The following is a 19,566-nucleotide window of genomic DNA, read 5'->3' on the forward strand; positions in this document are numbered from 1 at the left end:
GTTATACTAATTATGAAAAGAAGGATCCCTGCTCATTATTTATTAATATTTTTTGCTCTTTGATCAGCTGTTAACCACTAAAATGGCCTATTTTTGTACCCCACCAAGGAAACATTATTTCCTTTTTTTCCCCCCACTTACTCAACCTCTACTTCAAAGTTCAGTGCCAGATCACTTGGATGTGGTTTGTCATCAATCGATGAAAAAATATTTAAGTGCCTCAGCATGACCATGCCATCTTTTATAGTGGTATAGGAATCAAGGAGCCACATTTTATTGGCGTCCGATGTTCCTGAATCTAAATCCTTTCTCCATTTTCGGGAATCCCTGGGGGACACAGATGGTTGTTTGCTCAACTACTAACCACAAGGTTAGAGTGGAAATCCATCCAGAGGCACCGTAGAAGAAAGGCTTGGTGCTCTGTTTCTGAGAGGTCCTGACCTTGAACCCACAGGCCTGTTGTGTAGCACACTTGGTCGCTATAAGTCCAAATTGATTAGTGGTAACAGGTTGGGGAGGGGGGGCTGATTTTTTCCCCTACATTTAGCAGCTACCTACCCTTGGGCAAATACTCTGTTCTTCGGTTTCCATCAGGAGAATAAAATTGGCAATATTTCCAGGTCTGTTGATTACATGAGATAATAAACGTGAGAGAAAGTATAGAGAGCAGATTGCTCAATAAATGTATTTCCTGTCCATCCCATAAGGCTTTTACCCAGGACAAATGAGCTAATCATCAAAGAGCATCATGATTTCCCTGGAATCATTCGGTATAGAAGCTCAGTCATTTTTAATGAACTTCGCTGCTGTTGTTCCTGTTCGTTGTTTTTACTGGCACCAGGGGCTTGCTGTAACCATGTCTACACGCCTTTGAGCGCCACTTGAACATATCTTTATTTTTATTATATTTGAATTCCTTTATTTCTTTGCTTCCACTTGGGGATCATTTCTTTCTTTGCTTAGAGCTGCTTTGTAAAAGCAGCCAGATGTCTCTTCAATTTGTCCTTTCTGGCCACACACTCTGTTATTTCAATGTGCTGCTTTGTCCAGCTGAGATGCCATATCGGTTCAAGCTTTAGCAGTCTGCAGAAGCTGCACCCGTGTCGTTCTTGGCATGCAAACTGGAAGGCGCAGAGAGAGAGAAAACTGGAGATGAGGGTTTAATGTCGCTGTAGGTCTGTAGCTTTTTCATATTAAAAAACTAATAATAAAATTAACTTTTAATTTCATATAAATTGGCTATTACAGACTCTGGTGAAAGATTGTTAACATATCCATTAAAGCTAGCATATGATGGAAGGGCAAAGCCTTTTGGGTTGGAGAAGTAGTTGCACTTTAAACTTCTGCCCAGCTTAACAGCACTGGCCGCCAAGCTTGAGCCATATGGCTTCTCTTTGGGCTTGTGTTCCTGGACCAGTATCAAACCTCCAGTTTTTTAAGACTGTCCTGACAAACCACTGAACTCCCCATGATGGTGGAAAAAAAACAAACCAAAGAGGCATCTTAAATGTTAAATTAACTACCTATATACTCGAATATAAGCCTACTCGAGTATAAGCCGAGGTACCTAATTATTACCTGGGAAACCAGAAAAACCGATTGACTCGCGTGTAAGCCTAGGGTGAAACATGCAGAAGCTATTGGTGAGTTTCAGTAATCAAAACAAATGAAAATAAAATTACTAAAAATTGAGACATCAGTGGGGTAATGTATTTAAATATTTACTTTAAATTAAAAATGTAAATAAAAGAACAAGTCATTTAACATTAGTAAACCAGCACAGTAAGTGGAAAATAGGTTCAACAAAAACAATAAGGTATCAACAATGATACCTTAAAAGTACTATTCCCTGAGCTCAATCAGCAACCAAGCTAAAATGTAAAGAGTTAAAATCCTTCAAAACTGGATTCCTCATCATCATCCGTATCCCAATGCAGAGCTTCAGCTGGTGTGAGGTCATCATAGACGCTGTCCTCGCTGGGGTACCACTGACCCGTGTATAAGTCGAACCCCAGTTTTTCAGCACATTTTTTGTACTGAAAACCCCGGCTTATACACGAGAATGCATGGTAAGCTTCTTTGGTTTCTTCAGGAAGCAGCATGCTACTGACTCATAGCACACAGTGTGGTGCTCGTTACCAAGGCAGAGGAGCTCCCATGCTTCGTCTTCTGTTCCCCTGGGCAGCACAAATGGTCCCGTGTTTAACCACTGACTAAAGGCAGGCAGTTTGAACTGTTGTTTGGGTGTCCCCGATTCCAAAAGAGATTGCCGTCCAACAAAATCCATATTGACTTGTGTGTGTGTGTGTGTGATTTTTCATTTGCCTTAAGAATAAAATACGGCTTTTAGCATTTTAATGGGAATTTCCATTAAATTATTGGTATTTTTAAATGAGCTATTTTTTTAATCCAATCATACTATGAAGGAGAACCATACTTCTTCACATTTGTCATAATCTTCTTGAAAGTGCAGGAACTAGTTTACTAGTCTTCCTGAGGATAATTAATGGTGCCTTGTTTTTGTCAATACCTAAGTTTTCATAGTTATAGACTATTGTGACTTACTCAGGGCCCATGTCATAACAGTGCTATGAGATACACACTAGAAACACGTTGCAGATGAGGAAACCAAAATTCAGAAAGTTGCCATCATAAAATGAAAATAAAATGTGAATCGAGATCTTTTGACCCCCACTTCAGTGGGCTTTGTCCTTAACGATGGATAGCTCACTCATATTAGTGGTGGTCCCAAATCAAAATTCAAAATTCTTTTTTCTCAATGGAGATACTTTAGAGGCCGTGTAGAAAGCTAGGTGCCATCCCTGCTCCTCTGAGCAAGGGACATAGTACATACACCACAACTCTCCTGTTAACTACATGCTAAGGATCAGCATGACTCCAATCCCTGAGGTGTGGAAATGGATCCAGCCCTCACCTTCCTATTTCATCCTTGTCACTAGCCTCTCCTTTGTCACACAGCACACTGTCACTTGGCCTCAGCCACCCAGAGCTACCTTGGAGCTTACAAGCCAGATGAACACTGTGTTTCAGTCCCCGCCATCCAGAGCTAGGTCAGAGTTCATTCAATTGGACCCCTTCGTTCAGCCCACCACCTAGGCCGGTGCTAGCTTCTGCTAGCTCATATTGCCCTCCTGGGTGCACTGATTGATCAAAGTGACTCACAGCCTTCCAAAGGGAACTCGCTGCTTCCTCAAAGCAAACCCTTCCGAGTAGATTCCAACTCACATAGTTCCAACCCTCAACTCCACTTGGTAAATCATTATGGGAGCAGAAAGCCTCATCTTTCTCCAGCAGAGCAGCTGTGGTGTGAGCCACAAACCTGTGATTAGCAGTTGACTACAGATGCATTACAGCCAAAAAGGAAACAAAGGGACACAAAGGTGAGAGTCCGGCGTGGGCCACAGTATGTCCCAAAGAGGAACCCACCACCCTCATATGCATGGTCGCCAACCAGGAAACCTCCAGACTCCAGCTGGCCAGCCTTTCATTCATCTCCCTCAAACTCCCTGCCATCAAGGCGTTTGCTGTTCATGACGACTCTACCAGTGCTGGGCCCCCAGGTTGCCTCTTTTTTTCTAGTCAAGCCGACTACTAGACTCAGCTCTTGGTCTGGATCATCCAAACCAAACTCACTTCCATCAAGTCGATTCTAACTCACAGTGACCTAGTAGCACAGAGTAGAATGGTTCCCGTGGGTTTCCCATACTGTAAGATTTTTACAGAAACAGAAAGCCTCTTTTTCCTGATAAGTGGCTGGTGGTTTCGAACTGTGGGCCTCAGTGGTTTTGAACTGCTGAGTTAGCAGCCCAACTCATAACCCACTGTGCCACTCAGACTTCTGTTGGTCTGGAGAGATAGGCCGAAAACAAAGGCCACATGTCCGTCTACAAGGTGATTCTCCATCTCATACCTGCAAACAAATGACTGGAGAAATTTGGCTTCCTAAAGAGAAAAATTGTGAGGGACATACTTAAGTCATTTCAGGCTGGGAATAGCAGTTTCTCCCAGAGAAAACGCTCTATGGTCGTAAGTGGGTCTGATACATAGGTGGACTGTTGGGTCTTTAGGGCTGGAAAATCTTTACGTTCAATAGGGAAGTGATGGCTTCCTATTCAACAAGGTTCAATCACCTGATGTGTACAAGAGTACACAAGGGAGCTGCAAACATTCTGCGAAAGATAACCTCCTTTATCTTGTCACTTCCATTTTCCCCTGAGCTTTTCGAAACCTTCTTGCATGTGCCTCGTCTTGGTATGATGAACTGAAACCTTCAGTTACTTCCTTCGCAGCCTTCCCGTAGTCACTCTTGCCCTTCTTTCTCACGCCTGCTAACCTTCAACAGAGTTCAACCGTGCAGTGACTACATAACTTCGCTTACCGCCTACCTGGATACGCCCCCAAGTTTTATCTCTAACCCTGCCTAACTATTCACCTTACAAGATGCCTTACTTCATCTTATAATGATCTACGCAGTGGACTGAAGCCCATTTTAACCCCACCATTGAGAAGTGTATTAGCATTATCTGGCATTTCCTGCCCCAAACTCACCTTATCAGAGCGTTATCAACAGTATCTGGTCGCCTTGAGTAGGAGACATAGAATATACGTAAGTCAGTGATGAAGCTAACTGGAGCATCGAGGTGGGTAAGAAGGAATGTGGAGCGGAGGGAGGATTAATGTTGGTGGTGGGGTGTGACCTCAGAAGGAAGGGCTTCTCAGAGAAAGCAGCAGACTTGATCCAGTGAACTCCTAAAGACGAGGGAGGGAGGCCATAGTTTATACGAAGAAGCTCAAACAGAGCATATAGAGCCAGTGGAAATGAACTGGTAGGACACACTAGAAGGCTTCAGGAATAACAGAGCTGACTTTCTTGTGTTATGATTACTCACCACACTATAAAAAGATAGGTACAGAGTGACGTGCGGCTGGGCTGCAGTTAGGGAAGGCTCTTTGTCACCCGCCAGAGAGCCAGCTGCCGCGCCACCAGAAGAACAGTTTCTCCGTGGCCGCCCAGGCTCCGTTTGCACGGAGTCTCTCACCCAGCGCCTCCTGGGCGCCTGGCACCCTCCTCGGTGCTGTGGATATCAAACTGGGGAAAACACAGATCCCATTTTATTAAAACTGAAAAGGCAAAAAAAAAAAAAAAAAGATAGGTACAAAATGAATGCAGACCAGAGCAAAACGCCAAACCCAAGGTCATCACGTCAATTCCGATGCAGAGCGACCCTGTATAAGGTATGCAGGACTTTCTAAGTCTTTCTCCCACTGAGTGACTGATGAGTTGGATCTGCCAATCTCACGGTCAGCAGTCCAAAGCTTACCCAACTCAGATTAATGCTGGCCCATTCAACTCGAAAGTCTGAGGATGGCAGCAGTGTGCGTTTTCTACAGGCTCTGCAAGAGTGCAGAGAGAACCACTGGCCCACATAATCAGCCACTGGGATACTTGTCCTTTGGATTTTTCACCAAGCACATTTTGCCCTCCCACCCCTCATTTCTCTCCTTTGGGGCTAACTCTCCTCAGCCATCTGATACTCCTTAGTCCCTTAGACTACTCCTTTGTGAAAGCCCATTGGATTCATTTACACTAGGATATAAAGACACCAAAACCTAATTAAAACTCACCACTATTGAGTAGATGCCAACTCTCAATGACCCTGTAGGACAGAGTAGAACTGCCCTGTGAGTTTCCGAGATGATCCCTTTACCAGAGGAGAAAAGCCCTGTCTGTCTCCCATGGAGCAGCTGGTGGTTTTGAACTGCTGACCTTGGAGACAGCGCTGAACACATAACCACTATGCTACCAGGGCTCCTATAAATGACACATGATCCTTTAAGTTAGTCTGAAAACCTTTAGTAAACCTTTGTGTGCTGAGTCATCATGCAGAAGTCTTACTTCATTCTCATGATAGAACAGTGGGATGTGGGTCAGATATTGTCCCCATGTGCAATCAGGAACTGAAAGCCAGGGAATCTTAAGTAGCCACCTCAAGATCACACAGCTTCTAAGGAGAGAATTTCACTGGGGGACTTGGACCCAGTTTTCTTCACCTTCCTCTGTTCCACATTTCAGCAGTGATCAGAACCCCACACTAAAGGTACAAGATTCTTAAGCGTTCTGATATCAGCCTGGACACAGGCAATTGATTCTTTAGGATATTGAAGCCCTGACTCATCTCTCTAGGTCAACGCATTCGCCTCTGCATTCGTTGCATTGTCCCAGGCAAGTTAGAAGAGACTGAGTTTCACTTGACCCTTCTGTAAAATGGAAATAACTAAAGAGGGGACTTCAAAAAAATAATGGAACTTGTAGACAGGATAAACAACCTGGAGGAGAAAACAATGGAACCGAAGGTCCTGGGAGGACATGGGAGAGGTGGAGGCCAGGCAAAGGAAGTGAGTGTTAACGAACACAGGGACAAGGGAATGAGTGATCTAAAATCAATGGCAAGGAGAACATAGGTAGGGCTTGATCAAGGGCAATGTAACCAAGAGGATTACTGAAACCCGAATGAAGGCCAAACATGATATTGGGACAAGAGGAAATTAAAAGGAAATAGAGGAAAGAACTAGGAGGCAAATGGGCATTTATAGAGGTCTAAATACAGGCATATACATATGTAAATTTATATATAACTATGAGGGAATAGATCTATATACCTATATTTATATGTTAAGTATTAAGTTAGCAGAGGGACATTGGGCCCTGACTCAAGTACTCCCTCAATGCAAGAACACTTTGTTCTAATAACCTAGCATTCTGTGATGCTCACTTTCCAAACAAGATCACTGAAGACAAAATGGGTGCATAAGCAAATGTGGTGAAGAAAACTGATGTTGCCCAGCTATCAAAAGATATAGTGTCTGGGGTCTTAAAAGCAGCCATCTAGCCGAGAGACAACAAAGCCCACATGGAAGAGGCACACCAGCCTGTGTGATCATGAGGTGTCAGTAGGATCCGGTATCAGGCATCAAAAACCCAGAACAAAAAATCCTATCAGTGTGAATGAGGAGGAGTGGGGCATGGAGACCCAAAGCCCATCTGTAGACTATTGGACATCCCCTTACAGAAGGGTCACAAGGAAGAGACGCCATCAGGGTACAGTATAGCACCCATGAAACTTACAACTTTCCTCTAGTTCTTTAATGCTTCCTCCCTCCCCATGCCCCCAGTTCTACCTTACAAATCCAGCTTGACCAGAGCATGTACACTCTCCAGATAAGAGCTGGAAACACTGGGAATCCAGGACAGATGAATAATGAGAATAGCAATAATGAATAATGAGAATAGCAATACCAGGAGGGTAAAGGGAAGGTGGGGGGAGAAAGGGGGAACTGATCACAATGATCTACATGTTATCCCCTCCTATGGGGATGGACAAGAGAAAAGTAGGTAAAGGGAGACATTGGTCAGTGTAAGACATAGCAAAATAATAATAATTTATAAGTTATCAAGGGTTCATGAAGGAGGGTGGTACTGGGAGGGGAAAAAATGAGGAGCTGATACCAAGGGCTCAAGTAGAAAGAAAATGTTTTTAAAATGATGATGGCAATATATGTATAAATGTACTTGACATTATGGATGTATGGATTGTGATAAGAACAGTACGAGCCCCCAATAAAAGGGGGTTTTTTAATGGAATTTTTCCACAAATTATTTGGCCCCTCTTATCTATATCATACAGTTTTTCTCACAATTGCCTGAGAAAATACCTGGCTCCGTGTCCTTTCCAAGTATTGGGTGCTCAATAAAGCTCATTTTCTCTCTCTTCTCCCTGTCCAATTTCACTTACATACAAGATGGTGATCTTGCAAGGTGCCATCGTGACCCTGTGCACAGCAACACTAAACACACCGCAACACTAAACACACAGCAACCCTAAACACACAGCAACACTAAACACACAGCAACACTAAACACGCCGGTCCTGCTCCACCCTCAACAGCAGTTCATATGTGTGAGCCCATTGTTGCAGCCCCTGCATCAAGCCATGCCCTAAAGGGCCTTTCTCGTTGGGTGCCCTCTACACTAATAAGCCTGATGTCCTTCTCCAAGGGCTGCTTTCTCCTGGCAACCTGTCCAAAGTATGGAAGCCGAAGTCTTGCTGTCCTGGCCTCTCAGCAGCACTCTGGCTGTACTTCTTCCAAGACAGACGGGTTTGTCCTTTTAGCATCCATGGCACATTCAGTGTCCTCCAGCACCACAATTCTGACACATCTGTTCTTCTACTGTCTTCCTTACTCGATGTCCAGTTTGCACTTGTGTGGGAGGCCATTGAAACTACCACAGCTTGGGTTACACATTCAGTCTTCAAAGCCATCCTTTGCTTTTCACTTCAAAGAACTCTTGTGCAGCAGATGCACCCAACACAATGTGTCTTTTGATCTCTTGGCTGCTGCTTCCATGAGCATTGATTGTGGCCAAGTAAGACAAAATCCTTGACTACTTCAAACTTTTCTACATTAATCATGATGTTAGCTATTGACCCACTTGTGAGGACTTTGCTCTTCTTTTCATTGAGTTTAATCCATGCTGGCAGCTCTGATTCTTGATTTTTATTGGCAAGTACTTCAAGTCTTCCCCATTTTCAGCACACAAGCTTGCGTCATCTTCATGGTGCAGATTGATAATAGACCTTCCTGCAATCCTTAATGGCGCCCTGCTCGTCATGTCATGCACCATCTCTGGTGATTTCCTCAGCACATGGAGTGAGCAAGCATGGTGAGAGGACACAACTGTGATGCCTATCTTTTCTCATCTTAAACCATGGAATATAGTCCCTTGCTCTGTTCACACAACCACCTCTTGGTTCAAGTATAAGTTTCACAAGAGCACAAGGAAGTGGTCTGGAGTTCCCACTTTTCCCAAGGCGATCCTTGGTTTGTTGTGATCTGCATAGTCAAATGCCTAGGGTTTGACCATAACACAAATAAACATTTCTCACTGGCATTACAATTTGTTCAATTCCTCAATAAACCCCTTTAATCATGAATTTTGTCTGAGTTCAGTGTCACCATTGCAGTAGATACTAGAACCTAGGGATCAAGTAGCAAATATTGATTAAGGCAACACAGCTGGGAAAACTATTGGTGCTCAGGCAATTCTTGATGGGAAAATGAATAGGTCGATCAATCCTAGTATCTATTTTTGCAGAGAAAGGTCTTCACAAAGCGAACATGGAGTTATCATTGCAGCAAAATAATTTCTAACCACAATTGATAGCTGTAGCTTCTTTCTTCTTGAGAGTTACTGTTCTTGGGTTTCAGTAAAAAGCAAACGATGTTTTCTTGAAAGGGGGGAAGGGTATTGGATTTATTTTTAATAATAAAGGCTGAATTAGATGCTTGCAATTTCCCCCCAAACATAATAACCGCACTTGTGAAGCTTTGCACGCCTCCGCTGGCCTTATTTCACGTGTAAAAGTGCAAAGCTTCAAAGGGAGGTTCTTTCAGTCATAGAAGAGGAAGGCTGGATATCCCCAAAAACGGTTAAATTCGTTGAAATCCAGGAGGAGCCACCTCCCAAGGGCATCTAGTCTGAGCATGTTTTCACCAGGCAGAGGGGACAGGAAGGTAAAGGCCAGTTCCTTTGAGTCACTCACCTGGGAGCATGTGGGGTCCTGGCTTTTACCATTAATCACCTCAGTAAAGAAAGAGCTTTGACTGTACAGATGTGCTTTATACAATTGATGTATGTATATGTATGAACTGTGAAAAGAATTGTATGAGCCCCAATAAATTGTTAAAATAAAAAAAAATTTAAAAAAAGAGCTTTGTTCCCTCTCTTTCTTGATTTACAGTTAAATCAAAACATAACAAAAGCAGCATAACTAAATCTTGACATTGTTTTGCCCCCAAATGGTAATTTACTCAACTGAGCTTCGAATGTCTGCTTTCATTCTGTTGTTTAGAAGGAGTTTTCAGTTCATTGAAAACACAGCAGGTAAACCTCAAGCTGTTCGTTTGACCCGTATCCTTTCTTGCTGAATGATTACAGATATATTGGTATATGGGCATTAGAAGGTTCATGGGATAATTCCATTATCTCTTGATTCCATTTTTCCACAACTTTTCGGAAACCCCGTCACAGACACAGAAGGGTAAGTCAGAAAGTGTTGGCTACAAAATCATAGAACCCAGTATTAAAAATAGCAACACACGGAGCTATTGCTTGTCCATCCTCCACCTAAGACACTACACTTCTGCAGGCCGGCTCTTCATCTGTCCAACCCTTCCCCGCAAGAATGCTACCCTCTTCTATTTACACCGTGTCAAAATGGCAGTTTGGGCATTCTCTTTCATGTCACCCAAATGAGACTAAAATAAAGTCTATGACTGAGAGAACGACAGACATTGATTGTAGAGGCAGATTTAAACTTGTTTTGTTTGGAAGTGGAACCTCAGTAGTAAAACTTTTTGACGCATGCGTGCATGTGTGTGTGTGTGTGTGTGTGTGTGTGTGTGTATGTGTATTTATGTGTAGATGAGATGACTTCCATAAGATCATGGAAAAATAGATTTAAAAGATCATGAAATTTGTCCACAAACTGTTTTGAACTCTCTGGCATACATAAAAGTAAATGAAATGCATATATTATGGCATATATAACATATAACAATCTCATAATGTGCATGCATTTTATTTCCTCTTACAGTTTTATAATAAATTTTGTCTAGTTAGCAACTCACCCTTAGGTTTAATATTTGATCCTACAACACGGACCAGGAAGCGGAAGGTATGTTTGCTAAGTGCCCGCTACACGATGAAAGTTGTCCAGTTTGGTAGGGATATGTCCTTGTGTGGCACAACTCAATGCTTGTATTCTTACACTGGTTGGCTTTGGGACCGTCCACGGTGTCCAGGAGAGATGATTGCTGATGGGCCCTCGTATGTCCTGTCTCTCAGGCTGCAGAAGTCCTGAAGGTTGATGGAGGGCCATGCTATCCAAACAGCAGGCGTGGCTGAGACAGAAGCTCCTTGTGCTGGGAAGCCTGGCTGTTGGGAGTCTCCTGTATCTAGTCGCCAGAGTTGGGAGCTTGGATAGGTATGTGATAAACACATGTTTATGTCCATTTAATATGAGGTGTTTCTTGATCCGAAACCCCTGTGAATATAATTTTAGATTTACCTTTTTGCTTTCCTTCCTGAAAATTCCTGAGAAATGTGCTTTGTGCAGTATTGATTTTCATTTATTGGGCCTTTAAAAGAAAGCGATCCAAGTTGCTCCAACCAAGGTGTTTGTCAAAATCCATTTGTATTCTGTGTGCACTGACACTTGTTTTCAGAAAAGAGATAAAGCTGTGTACAGGAAAAATGCCATTTACCCGAGCTCAGTGTGATCTGCATGCGTCTGATGTTGACCTCTGTCAGCATAACGGCGGTGATACACCTATAGGTCTTCATTTTGAAATTTACAAGTGGACAATTAATGTGCTACCAGGAGAGTTAAAATTATGGATGGGACTATAAAGGAGCTCATCAAGGGTGGCATCCACTGCCCTGGAGAGATGGCTGCAGGCTTGGGGAGTTTTAACTATGTTAATTAGCTCCAGTTTTCAGGAGCTGAATGTACAGACAAGGAGGCTGTCACTCAGAGTAATTGCACAGAAAGCAATGGAAAATCCACGGAGAGGAACTTAGCAGAGCCAGAGTGTGACTCTAAGTAGGCAAACCCTTGAGACTCCCTGGACCTACTGAAGTCCAGCAATATCAGCTGGCTTCCCATTGAATGCCTTTCCGACTGCCCTGCACCCAGTAAGCTGGAAAGGACAGAGAAGCTAAATCCCCACATGTGAACCTTCTCTCTGCCCTGTAGAATTCATTTCTCACCCTGGGAAAATCTAAAAAGGTCCACCGTGAATTCCATTCTCATTGTCCCTGAAAATGCAGCCACGCCTTGGGAGGAAGGGAATCATCTCTACAGTTTTCCTTCTCCCATCATTTAAATGAACCTGTGCATTTCTCCCCTGTATGTTTAACGATGGTCTGTGGTTTTCTTCTTTGGCCAGTATCCATTTCAATAGGCGAAGTGGACTCCTTGGATGCATTTCAGGTCACAGTTCTAGAGGAAAGGTGCAGTTCCTCTGTTGTCACCATGGAAAACAGAATTGGGAGCCTTAAGGAGTACCCCCTCCTGTGCCCATAATGACCTTGGTTTATAAAGCCCTTCTTCCTGATATTGTCATCATCCACTCATTTACTTTTTATCCAGTTATTGATCTACTGGGCATTAATGCATGAGCCATTTGGTTCATGATGCTTCTCATTTTTAAAGCTGGCTCCAGACTACAACCTGATGTTTTTGTAGAAAATAGACTGCCTGATACCCGGGAAAAACGGTATTGTCATTGAGTTCATTCTGATTCACGGTGGCCCTGGAGGACAGAGTAGAACTGCGCCGGGAGTTGCTGAGACGATATTTGGATGGCCTGGTAGGTTGTCTCAGAATGTCTTCCTGAAGAGTTCGAGAAGATTATGTTAGAAATTGACAAATGTTTACCTAGGCCTATCCTTACATAACCCAAAACACCCTACTCCTGGAGGGTAAACTCGGTTCCTTTATGTTGTTTAGGCTGCGGCCTATGCCCAGAATCCAGAAAGTGGGTGGAAAATGTGATATTTTCTCCCAACCTGAGGTAAACCAAATACCCCGCCAAAAAGTTGATTCTGACTCATGGAGACCCTAGAGGACAGAGTAGAGCTGCCCCATATAGGATCTTTACCTCCTCTTTCTCTCTCGCAGCAAATGGTAGGTTTGAACGGCTCACTTTTCACTGAGTAGCCCTCCCCCAACCCCCTTAGTCAGCTGCACACCCAGGGATCGTTTGCTTGTGTTAAGGAGTCCCAATTGCAAATGTTCTATAGGTTGTAAGCTCCCCAGGTCGAGGGGAGAAAGAGGAAGAGAATTCAAGGGCAATGACCTTTGCTGGAAAGAGAAATTTCCTTCTAGGGCCAACAGGCCAGAAAGTGCCTGTGTCATTGCAGACACACACACACACACACACACACACACACACACACATGCACACACGCTCCTGTAAGAGAAAGAGTCCTGTAGAAAAGGGGTGAACTATTCCCTCAGTTCTACAGAGGGGAGTGCTATGCCATCCTTCCCTCAGAACCTGGAAGTCCCTTCGGTGGATGCCTGCAGAACTGAGGCTCACCTCCCACCCAGAACCCAAGGCGAGCTGGCAGGAAATGTTTGAGGTCCCGAACAATATCACAGTAAAACATATCTTTGATTAACACTAAGCATTGATAATAAGAAAAGTGTTGATGTTTTCACGTCCAGTGATAGCTCTGACATAGTAATACAACTATATAATTTATAAAAATGAAATTCACATTTCTGTACAATTTTAATGGTGGTACATTCTGTTATCAAGTATAATGCTCTTGAAGTTTCTTTTGTCTCGGGTTTTCACATTTTCCACAGTGATCATGACTTCTTTTTTAAACTACTAGCAAACACACAGAAAAGTAGATACATGTTCACATTTGCCTGAAGTATTGTAATTAGAGCAGCTTAAACAGAGCGACGCCCAAGCCCTTTCTCTTCAATTCCACAGAATGCCCTTGGCGTGACCTTGAAGTTGCTTCCCTCACCTTTTAATAAAAAATATTCCAGTAGACATGAAAGGCACAAAAAGGAGTTTCTTAGGGACAGCAAACACAGCCTCATTACCACAGAGAGGGACACAGAATCCAAATTATTAGGATAATTGGAAACTTCAGCTGGAGGAATAGTTAAAACAGGCACTTCGGACTAATGCATTCCTTTACCAGGTAGACAAATATGCCTTCCTAAATCAACTCAGGGAAATTATAGTTTCAGGCAGACCCAAAGGAAACTCACGTTTCTAACCCTGTGTGATGGCCATGCCAAATTATGCATCATGCCAGGCTAATAGCCGTGTGACTGTTACCACGATGGAATGCCTGGCTGATATAAATGGGCAATACATCTGGCTGCTAACTGAAAAACTGAGGTTTAAGTTCCCATTGAGGTGCCTTGGAATGCAGATTTGGTCATCTGAGTCTACAGGAGCCCTGGTGTTGTCGTGCTTATGCATTGGGCTGTGATCCACAGAGTGGGCAGTTCAGAATCACCAGCCTGATCCTTGGGAGAAGGACAGAGCTTTCTACTGGAGAGAGTTACAGTCTCAGAACCTCACAGGGGCAGTTCTACCCTGTCCTACTGGATCACTTACGAGTCCCCATTGACTCAATGACAGTGAGTCTGGTGTTTGATAATCTATGTCTGGAAATCGGTCCTTGGAAACCTGAGTGAGGAGTACACGTCTCCCCTGGCACATGTTGCCACGTGCCCGAATGGATAGAACATGCTGGTTGATTTTGGTCGCCTCATCTTCTTCGCCCAGAGAAAAGCCCAAGTGGCTACTCATGATCTAGCATAATGCAGAAGTGGAAATCCTCCTTGCTGGCTGCCCCCCTAGGATTCCTGATTGCCTGCATGAATTTGTCCATGAGGATCTGAGGTTTTCTGCCCCGACTATGTTCTGGCGGATTTCAAAGGGTGCGTTCCTACTTTCAGCACAGGGGAACTTAGGCCCGACCTCTTCAGGGAGAAAGCAGAAGCGAGTCAGAGGAAAGAGGGGGTCGCTCTGGGTTGCCTCCAGGGGGAAGACAGTACAGGCACACACCCCCCTTTTAGGGGACTTCACTTTATCCAATTGAAGGCGTATGGCAACCCCTTGTGAAGTAAACCAATTGGCCCCATTTTCCAGCTCATTTATTGACTCTGTGATTACCACACTTCGGTAATCCTCACAGTATTGCAAGCTTTTTCATGATGCTGCTTCACACTTAATAGCCTGTAGTATGGTGTGAACATGACTTTTATATACACTGGAAACCCCAAAATGCATGGGACTCCTCATCGTGATGCTCACTTTATTATGGTGGTCTGGAACTGAGCCCACCATCCCTCAGAGCCCGGCCTGTGAGTCCCTTGGAATGAAAAGCTTGGAAAGTGCTAAAACTGGAAGCTGGCTGGTTGGTGGCGCAATAGCCAAGGGCAGGGCCCGAGACCTGCGCCCAGATTATATCTCAGAGAATTCTAAGAACCCTAAGGAAATAACACCTTCCACAACTCAAAAACACAGGGCCTCCGAGCTGCCCTTTAGTCTCCCAGATGAAGATTCCCATCGTCAGCCTCTCACGTGTTCTAAATGGTGTTTTCTGTTGAGCCATTAAGAAAGTCATTAGTGTGGCTGGTGTCACTTGTCTAACATGTACTGTGAGCATAAGTACACACCGTAGTCAATGAAATGCATAGTGAATAAAAACTTTAAGGGGCACTAATGAAAAAAAACACACATCAATTTTGTGTGCTCCATTTAATACAGGGTCACGTAAAATAAAACTCCCCAAACATATGTTGATGCTGTATTGTACCCGGCTGGGAATTCTCAGTGTTCTTGATGCATTGAAAGTCTTACTCAGGCTAACTGGGGAACCAGAAAATAAGAAGTCGGTTGCAATGAGCTGCTTCAACTGTCTCTCTGTTGCTTGCAGGCTACAGCCCATTTGCCCCGTGGAAGGCCGATTCGGAGCCCGCGGTCAGGCTGATTTCCCGCTCAGAGCCCTGCAGTTCAAGCGGGGCCTGCTGCACGAGTTTCGGAAAGGCAACGCATCCAAAGAGCAGGTCCGCCTCCATGATCTGGTCCAGCAGCTCCCCAAGGCCATTATCATTGGGGTGAGGAAAGGCGGCACCAGGGCACTGCTTGAGATGCTGAACCTCCATCCCGCAGTGGTCAAAGCCTCCCAAGAAATCCACTTCTTTGACAATGATGAGAATTATGCCAAGGGCATTGAGTGGTACAGGAAAAAGATGCCTTTTTCCTATCCTCAGCAAATCACGATTGAAAAGAGCCCAGCATATTTCATCACAGAGGAGGTTCCTGAGCGGATTTACAAAATGAACTCATCCATCAAGCTGTTGGTCATTGTCAGGGAGCCCACCACAAGAGCGATTTCTGATTACACTCAGGTGCTCGAGGGGAAGGAGAGGAAGAACAAAACGTATTCCAAGTTTGAGAAGCTGGCGATCGACCCAGGCACCTGGGAAGTGAACACCAAGTACAAGGCCGTGAGGACCAGCATCTACACCAAACATCTGGAAAGGTGGTTGAAATATTTCCCAGTTGAGCAATTCCACATCGTCGATGGAGATCGCCTCATCACGGAACCTTTGCCAGAACTGCAGCTCGTGGAGAAGTTCCTCAATCTTCCTCCAAGGATCAGTCAATACAATTTATATTTCAACGCTACCAGAGGATTTTACTGCTTGCGGTTTAACATTATCTTTAATAAGTGCCTGGCGGGCAGCAAGGGGCGCATTCATCCAGAGGTGGACCCCTCTGTCGTTACCAAATTGCGTAAATTCTTTCACCCTTTCAATCAAAAGTTTTACCAGATCACTGGGAGGACCTTGAACTGGCCCTAAGGTAACACATCAGACAAAACTGTGTGTTGTGCCTGGGACATCCATCGTTTCCACTAGATTGAAATCTGCACTTTTCCTAGACACAGCTAACCAAGTCATTTTTCCATGTGGACTTGTACATACACTGTGTGTGACCAAATATGAAATCAGTCCTTTTTCTACTGAAAAGTCAAAAACAAAATTGTGCTCTGCATAGTTGCATCTTTTTAAGCAATTGACAAACAGAAGAGGTGGTGGGCTGGGCGAAGTGGCTCCAGCTCTTCCCCAGTGGTTAGTCTTCCTTTGACGCAGACATTGTTGTGCGCCATTTCCATAGATTTAAGCCAAAAGATTCATGTGTGACAATGTCCCAGTGGCTGTGAAGCTGCAGGAAGTAGAGGATTCTGTTGACACATTTTTTTTCCTAAGGGAAAGCTGGCTCTTCGGTTCAAAGGCTGAATTGGGACCATGAAAACAGAAAATACTATTTTCTTATTATTTAAAGTATGTCTTAGCTCATTAAATTGACATTGTTCCAAAGTTTCTGTGAAGATTTTGCACTATTGTTTCTTGTATGGATCACAGTGTCCTCGCTGATAGCATGTCATTCACACATTGGAAAGTCAAGTCCTTTACCTTCCATGTTACATGTCAACAAAGAGAAATGTCATGTACATAATGTATATGGCTGTAAATACTGGTTTCACACTAAGTAATTCTATTTTGTAAACTGAATATGGCTATTTAATTTATTGTGAAAATTAAATTTATTGTGGTATTTAAAAATGGAATGGATTAAAATTTACTCTATGTGCAACTTCCGTTGTTTTTTTAACTCATTTTGTTTTACCTACCCCCTACTGGTTCCCAAAATCAGCGCAGTCTGCGCATATAGATTGTATAGGAACCCTTGAAGATATTTGCTTCTCCATCAGCTTTCCATGTGCTTGAGAACATGTATTTATGAAGTGAGTCTGTATATATATCTGTATCAACCATCTGGAAGTCTAGTATTAATAGCCACCTGAACGAATCCTAGTGCTGCTCGGCTACAGCTGTGTAACAGTTAACTTTCTAGTCATTGTTGCTGTACCAGGAGAAAAACTGGGAATTCTTCAACAAAATCAAGACATAAAAGAATCAAAATTTTATTAGAGCCTCTAATTTGAGTCAGAGCAGTAGAGAGATTAAATACAATAAGATGAGGAAACTTGTTTGGTCTTTGTACTCAAAGCTGTTGAAGCTTCAACAATGAATGCAAACATTCAGAGATCTCGCTTATAGTTGGAAATATCTCTACTTAGAAATGATCAAATTAAATTATATCATGGTGTTATTCGAAACATTAACATATGGCTCCTATTCCCATCCAGAGAAATTATTCTAACTTGAGTGTCTCACATCAGACACACTACTGTGCTTAAAGTACAATTCAGAAAAACATGGAAAGAGGTAGAAACAAAAACCAGGATGGAATTTCACAATCCATTTGGTATCGAGAGGAAGAAGTTGAGGGAATTCTGTTCAATATCAAGTTCCTAAGAAATCAATAAATGACAACAGTTTTCCCTCCAATTGTAATTAGTGTTGGTTTTCTCCATGTAGTGTTTATCCTGTGCAGTGATGATGAATTTCATAAACGCCCTTCGCCCTCTGGTATCAGTATATATTGTTCTCACGCCCCAGCCTCTGTAATCACCCGGAGTCTAGATTCTAGATGCTTTTGATTAGCGGTGATGCTAATCTCTCAACATCCAACAGACGGGACACCAGCACACACTGGCAAGTGGGCTTCACATTCACTGTGATGTGACCATAGAATGACAGTCCCTAGATCTAAATGTTGGTCATTTCTCCCTAAATCATGAATGAAGTCTTTTTTTTTTCTTTTTAATCTAGTGTCAGCTTTTCCTATAACTTGACTCCGTTAGCCATCAGAGCAAATATTTGCATACTGCATTCAAGGGCATAATTGTGTGTTATTAATTTTGCTGTAATTATTGCTGGAGTGCTGTCTCCGTTATTTGGTCTGCCTGAAACAGAAATATCATGCGTGGATGGTTTTACCAAACAGAAATTGACTCACAGTTTCTCACTCACCACCATGGACTTCATTCTGACTCATAACAACCCACCAGGACAAGGTAGAACTGCCCCTATGGGTTTCCAAGGCTGTAACTTGACAAGATTAGAAAGCTTCCTCTTTCTCCTGTGGAGTGGCTGGTGCTTTCCAACTGTTGACCTTGCAGTTAGAAGCCCAAGATGTTACCCACTAGGCCTCCAGGGCTCGTGGTTCAGGTGGCTAGAATTCCAGATTCAGAGCATTGCTTCAAGAAAACAGCCCTTGTCTGCCTTCAACCTCTCTGGGCCCAGCATCCCTTGGAAATCTCCATACATGTTATCAATTGTCTAATTCTCTCAGTGACAGAAGGGACCCCACTCCTGATTTTTCCTTCTGGGTAATTCTGAGGTACCTCCTTTGGTCACTTCATTTTTTTTTTCTTTAAATCAGTTGTAAAATAAAAGGTGACACAGGCCACACCTCAGGGAAACTCCCCTTACATTGGCTGTGACCTGAGTAAGGTTGTTAGCATCCTACCCTGTCCCCTTAAAGTGCATTGAATGGTGGCATCAGATTACATCATGTGGACGGTTACCTCATTACATATAACTGCCAAACCACTGGGAATTATGACCCAGCCAAGGTGACGTATCTGGTGGAGGGCACACAATTCAATCTATGACAAGCTTCATATAGCCAATTTGGGTTTCTACGAGAGATTGCCGAACTGTGCTTCACTGGAATATTGATGTTCCAATGACCTGGCCTCGCTGTTCCACGTGGGAAAGTGGAAAATGATAGCCCTTTCATAGACTCCTTGTGGAATGTTTAAATTTCCCCTACGATCTTTGAAGGAAAGGTTCTTAAATGTTTGCTACAGCTAGCAAGTGTGTCTATCACTTTACAATTCTACTTGACTTAGTATGATTTTTATTTCTCATTGTATACAGTATATAGTTCTTCCTAATTCAGGAAAAAAACAAAACAAAACACTGACTTCCAAGTGTCCCACTTCCTAAACACATTTGAGAATTG

General features: G+C 43.3%; 1 protein-coding gene across 1 annotated transcript; it reads left to right on the forward strand.

Annotated features, from left to right (window-relative positions):
- The first annotated feature begins 10,959 nt into the window (after positions 1-10,959).
- HS3ST5 (heparan sulfate-glucosamine 3-sulfotransferase 5) lies at positions 10,960-16,490 on the forward strand. Its single transcript, XM_075553981.1, has 2 exons — positions 10,960-11,066; positions 15,560-16,490. The coding sequence occupies exons 1-2, from the start codon at positions 10,960-10,962 to the stop codon at positions 16,488-16,490; spliced, it is 1,038 nt and encodes a 345-aa protein (XP_075410096.1).
- The last annotated feature ends 3,076 nt before the right edge of the window (positions 16,491-19,566 follow it).

Source organism: Tenrec ecaudatus, chromosome 7, assembly GCF_050624435.1.
Source record: "Tenrec ecaudatus isolate mTenEca1 chromosome 7, mTenEca1.hap1, whole genome shotgun sequence".
NCBI lineage: Eukaryota > Metazoa > Chordata > Mammalia > Afrosoricida > Tenrecidae > Tenrec > Tenrec ecaudatus.